At 49.1% G+C, this 5,907-nt stretch overlaps 1 protein-coding gene across 2 annotated transcripts in view; it reads right to left on the reverse strand.

Moving 5' to 3' along the window:
• Positions 1 to 5,907, reverse strand: part of COL9A1 (collagen, type IX, alpha 1) — a 100,343-nt gene that overhangs the window by 69,803 nt on the left and 24,633 nt on the right. The window contains exons 6-10 of one of the 2 annotated variants that reach the window (XM_008582986.1): positions 4,981 to 5,064; positions 4,227 to 4,247; positions 2,605 to 2,679; positions 2,212 to 2,247; positions 2,025 to 2,087 (exon numbers count right to left, since the gene is read on the reverse strand). In XM_008582986.1, the coding sequence (XP_008581208.1) occupies positions 2,025 to 2,087; positions 2,212 to 2,247; positions 2,605 to 2,679; positions 4,227 to 4,247; positions 4,981 to 5,064 (279 nt within the window). Of the gene's footprint in view, positions 1 to 2,024; positions 2,088 to 2,211; positions 2,248 to 2,604; positions 2,680 to 4,226; positions 4,248 to 4,310; positions 4,501 to 4,980; positions 5,065 to 5,907 lie in introns of those variants that run through there. The other variant, XM_008582987.1, reaches the window with a different exon arrangement.

The raw sequence follows: 5,907 nt of genomic DNA on the forward strand, positions 1-5,907 counted from the left end.
AGTTTCTCCCTCAGGACCTTCCAGGGCCAAAATTCAATGATCTAAGAAGCCTCACTTTTTATGTCTTTTTATATTTGAATTCTCATTTGCTTTGCAGTGTGGGACTGCAAATACAGACAGAGAAAAAAAATACTTGTAATTATTTTTACATTGTATATGTAAAAATTTCAAAGCACTTTCATGGGTTTATCCAAAATTTCTCTTAAAGTGGGAAAATTACTTTATGAAGCATAAAGTAATTTGTCTTTGTGGTATAATGGTATAAGATAAAAAACTTGTTGAACAAGATACAAAAGCACTATTAATCTGAGGGACATAAGTCTCTATCTGAAATTATATTTCAGCTCAATAGCAAGATAAGACTGCGGATGAGCAGTTCATGCTTTATCTACCAAAAAAAAATTAACTTTATCAGAAAATTTCTTTTTAATCCAACACAAAAGGCTGCTTAAAGTTTCAAAGGAAAATAAAAATAAATTCAACCTGTATTAGGCTACTAGTTTATTTAGCAGCCTGGTATTTATCAGACTGTTTTACTATGATATGACAATTTCAAATTATTCACAATGCTTAGATTAATAGCTTGATAGCCAACCTGTTATATAATTTTAGTCTGCATTATCCAAATATCAGTTTGATATTCAGTTTGCATTATCCAAATATTATTTCTTGAGTGCCTCATGTAATGCCACTTTCCATACACAGAAAGTACAAACTAGGGGCTTTGAAATGTAAAATGAAATCTATCTCCTAAAGCACTAAATAGTATAAATAAATATCATTATGGTAATCCTGACAGAGAAAGCATGTCTTATTAACAGCTAAAATCCAACTTTTTTTTTCTCTCAAAATGAAGAATCTGTCTTAAATGTTAGTCAAAAATTCTTGGAAATTATAATTGTAGGTTTTCAGGTGCTTTCATTTAGAAAAGACCTGATAACACATGAAGTGGTAACCTGAAGGATAACTTGAGGGATGAATCACTGTATGTTCTTACTTCACTTCATATCCCGGGGACAAAAATCAAGTGGGACCTCATTAAGTATTAGTCTAATGCATGGGGAGAGATGAAGCTGAGAATCCTGGAGTCATTTTAATCTGAAGAAATATTATTTAGTGTTAGGTTTACCATATAACTCGGCATCTGAGCTTCCTTCAGAGGGGGATAAGGGGTGGGGGTGGGTAAACTGGAGAAAGGTTGCTGGTTCCCAGTCTTCAAGCAATCCTAGCCAGCTCATTTCTTTTTCAGGAGGGAGGTGGGTGTTGCTGGCTGGCCCATACAGGGATGGAACCCTGGACCTTGGTGTTATCAGCACCACGTTCTAACCAACTGAGCGATTATCCGGCCAACCCCTAGCCAGCTCACCTCTGTCAGTAATGCCAGCCAGAAAAACAAGGTGGGAATAAGAAATAGTTTTGAATTTCCTATTCAGTGTGTGTTGACCATTTCCCTGCCCTGCTCCATCCTCATGCTCCCCCGCACGCCCTCCCAAAGGGCATCTTTCTTTCTTTTTTATATTTCTATGGAGTTAGGAATGCTCTGCCCCTTGACTGCCTGCAGGTTCTTTTTCTAAATGAATCCCGGGAGTGCCGGTGAAAAGGCAAAAGCAAAGACTACCAGCTGTGAGCCCCAGCCCCAGCCAAGGCCAGTAAGGATCTCCACCCCCACCCCTTTAGCCCCTGTGCCCTCAGTGGGGCTGAGAGTTCAGCGGGTGAGCAGGGGGTTGACTGTTAGAGACAAGAACCGGTACCCGTCGCTGTTTACGGAGAGGAGAAAATGCCAGTCCTGCGCGGGGACCGCGAGGTCTCTCCTTTGCAGAAGCTGCCAGCTCCGCACCGAGTCAGGCGCTCCCACAAGACCAAGTTCAGGGCCACAGGTCGGGCGTGTCTCTCTCTCTCTCTCTCTCTCTCTCTCTCTCTCTCTCTCTCTCTCTCACGCGCGTGCGCGCACACACACACACACGCGCGCGCGGACACACACATACGCACACACACACCCTGGCTGGGCGCTCTCCACTACTTACGTCGGCGCCCGGCGTGCCGGGCTTCCCCGGAGCTCCTGGCTGTCCCGGTTCTCCAGCAGGACCCTAAGCAGGGAGAGGACAAGGCAGGGAGAGAAAAAGGTGCAAAGTTGAGACCCTTTCGGACACATGTGGCTACAAAACACGTCTAAAGGAAGGATGTGCAGCGCGACCGCGCTGATCGACTTACCGGGGGGCCTGGGGGACCCTTCGGACCTCGGTCACCCTGGAGAGATAGGAGAAAGGGCGAGAGCAATCCATAAGTGGGAGAAGCCGGGGACGCCGCTGGAACAGTCCCACTCGTGTTCACCACATGGATCGGGGACGGGGACAGGGTAAGGGCCGAAAGCTGGAGTTACCTGACCAACATGGACAACAGGGATATGACTAACTCCCGCCTCCAAAAGTCCCCAGGCTCTTAGGATCCCACCCCCAGCTCTCACCAACGTCCAGTCCTGCCTTTACAGGGGTGGCGGGAAGAGGGGGGAACCCTGGCCCACTCTAAAACCCGTCGGAGCCGCTGGAGAAAGAAGAGCCAAGGGGAGGACTGGGGAACAGAGGGGGCCCGGAGATGGAAACTCACGTCGATGCCGTCGATGCCGGGAACTCCGGGAGGCCCTGGTGGCCCGGGAGGACCCTGCTCGCCCGGCGGACCTCTCTGGCAAAAACACACGGGTTAGTGGAGCTCACTGGGCAACAAAGAGCAACTGAGCGCTGCCTCCTGAGGCCCCCACCTCCCCGGGTAAAGATACTTCCCTGCGGAGCCTGGGTTTTTGAACCCAGCGTAATAAATGTCTGAAACTTCCAAGCGAGCGATGGTTTCAGCTACGTCATATTCTGAATTAAGTAAATTGCGAGGTTAGAGCAGGATCTACGCCCCTACAGTGGAGAGAGGGTTTGCTGAGCCTCACCTCTACGGAGTGCCTTAAACCGAAGGGGGATACTGAAGAAGAGAGGGTCTAAGGCCTTTTTTTCCCCCAAATGTATTCAAAAATGACAGTGGGGGTCATTCAATAGCTCTATCTAATCAGTAATGGCAGGTCAGTGTTTTGGCCAGAATGGAACAGCCGAGAATGAAGACGCTCCACTCCAGATCGATCACAGGATCGCTCTGTAAGTCTTTCTTTGTCCAGTAAGATGGGGGGGGGGGGGGCATATTCTTGACGAAAAGATTTGGGAGGAGTCTGGCCGCCAAAGAGCCTTGAAACCAGCGCCTGGCCTCATTTCAGTTTCACCTGCGGTGATACTCCCGTGCATGAGGTCTTTGCACCTCGCTTCAAAACCACACCAAACTTCAGACTGACCCTGCGTTATGACCCCTTTTATCGCTTGCAAATAGCTACTCTTTCATGGTGCTAGAAGGAATGCCGGCGTCTGAAATAGTATGAACATGTTGCTTAGGGAATGTGGGATTTTTTTCCCCTTCTGAATTTTAAAAAAAGAAAGAAAGAAGAAAGCCTCTTTCATCGAGGAAAACTTTGTTTTTCTAAGCTCCAGTGACCAGACAGGTTACAATGGGGTCTTTGTAATGAAACCTCAAACCTCGGCTGTGCTCACCCGCCCCGGCCGGGAGCTCTCCCGCGCGGGAGGGAGGAGACGCCAGAGCCCTGGGGAAGTTGGTGAAATTTTGATGGGAGCCAGGGCTGCCGATTCCAACCCCCGGTCCGTCGACAGCTCTAGGAGACTCGCGGTTTAGTGCAGCCACCGTGGGCTGGAGGAGCGGGAGAGGGAGCGTTCCCGAATTCCCGCCTTCTCCAGCAAGGCCTGCTCTTGACTGTGACCAGGATGGGGGAGGGGAGGTAAGAAGCAATGCAGGCTAAAAATTAAACCCTGATCTTGGGTCACCTATGACCTTCAGTGCCTGAGCCTGAAGCGTTAGGGCCCGGGAGGGGGAGGAAGAGCCCTTTTCCAGACCAAAAGGTCATCTAGGGTGTAAACCCTGATCTTGGGTCACCTATGACCTTCAGTGCCTGAGCCTGAAGCGTTAGGGCCCGGGGGGGAGGAGGAGCCCTTTTCCAGACCAAAAGGTCATCTAGGGTGCCCAACTCCCACGGTACTCGCTGCAGGTGCTCAAGGCTGCAGGGAGCACCGGTCTGGGGGCCAGGCGGACTCTCCGCGCCTTCCCCGCAGCTTCCCCGACTGCTGCGTCCCCACCTTTCCTGTTGTGGGCTTGGAAAATGCAAGCACTTCTGGGCCCCGGCTTACCTCATCGGTGGTCTGGCTGGGCTGGAGAAGAAAAGATGGAGAGAAAGTGAGAAGGCGCCCTCCCCAAATTCGGGCACAACTTACTTGAGCCACGCACAAGCAGAATCCTGACAGCAGCAGGCGCAGCCCGAGCGCCCAGCGGTCCCGCGCGGTCCTGGCCATGCCCGCCGCCCTAGCCAGGCTCTACCTCCTGCGGCCCCGCTAGGCTTCCGGACCCGCCACTCGCATAAAGTGTCACTTCGCCCCGCAAAAAGCGTCCCCCGGGAGTAGTGGTAGTAAAGGTGCCTGGGCCAGGGAGGCGTACGTCTCCCTGTTTATGAATGGCCCTAGAGAGGGTCCTGGGGATTGGAGGAGAGCTAGAGCCTGGGAGGCCGGATAGAATGACAACAGTCCCCCTTAACCCTTTCCCCGCCGCCGCTTAAGCAAGACCTGAGCACAACTTTGCCTCCGCCTCATCCACCCCAGTGCGGCCTCTGCTGTCCTCGGAGAATCCCGAGATGGCTTGCGCCACTGTTTCTGGAGAAATGTGTGGGAGTGGGAGCGGGAGGTGGTAAACCATCAAAGAGAGAACCAGACACCCAGAGATGGTTTCTACCCGCCAGGCTGCAAGTAGGACCTGTTCTTTACAATCTGTCTTGTTGGTACAGGAAACACACACTCTTTAGGGAAAGAAAGTGAGGAGGCGGGGAGGTGGGGGAGGTGAAGAGGGATGTGCTGGGTAGAAGTGTCCTTTGCAGGTGGTCAAGGGACTCACCCTTATTCTGGCTGGCAGCTCATGGCAAGTTTCTCTACTGGGTCGCAGGGGGTCGCAATGGATCAGCATCCATTGAAGTTCAAACTGGAGAGAGGCAACACAGGCAGTTAAGGTTTTTTTGGAAGACAGAACAGGTCATTTAAGAGAGAGGTGAATTTTTTAAGTGTGGTCTAATTGCCAAATGACTGCAGACCAACTTGAACTGGTTGAGCTCAGTGAACCAGGACTCTTGCTTTTCCTTGAATACAAATTTTCTAGTAAAAATGGGCCAGAAGGCCTTTCCAAGTTTCTCTGATAATGGAATATCAATGTCTTTAGCTCTAATTACTCCTGCATAACCCAGCCAGGAAACAGAGCACTGGCAGTGACTTTCTATTTCTGTTCTCACCATAACTTCATGAGGTAGATTCTATTAGAATGAGGTTCAGAGAGAAAAGAAACTGTTCAAGTCACAAGCCAATAATTGTCAGAGTCTGGATTGGAAACCCAAGCCTATTGAACTCTGCAGGTAATATATGCTCTAAATTTTTAGATGGGAGATTGAAGATGGAGATAAGAAAAGAGGTGGCAACCAGGAGGACAAAAAGAAAAAAAATCTAGTCCTGGAAAACAGGACTTGAGATGACATTCTCCATGGAGTGGTCACAGCTTAAAATGAAAAGAAGAACCAATGGTGAAGGGAATGAGAAAATTCTAAGACTCAGAAGAAAAAACATTAAAATATTTTAAATATTTAAAGTTTGTATAGTTTCATTCATTGGTTGAAGAGATAAATTGCTAGCAGTTGAAATTCAAATGTGTCCTGACAACTTCTTCCATTTTGAGTAGGTGTTCAGAGAGAAGAGGGTAAGAGAAAAGAAACAGACCAAGGGAAGATTTACCAAATCTGAATCTGAAAACAGCCTCAGGCAACAAGGCAAAACAAAG

The sequence above is a fragment of the Galeopterus variegatus genome, unplaced genomic scaffold, assembly GCF_000696425.1.
Source record: "Galeopterus variegatus unplaced genomic scaffold, G_variegatus-3.0.2 Scaffold2786, whole genome shotgun sequence".
Classification (NCBI taxonomy): Eukaryota; Metazoa; Chordata; class Mammalia; order Dermoptera; family Cynocephalidae; genus Galeopterus; species Galeopterus variegatus.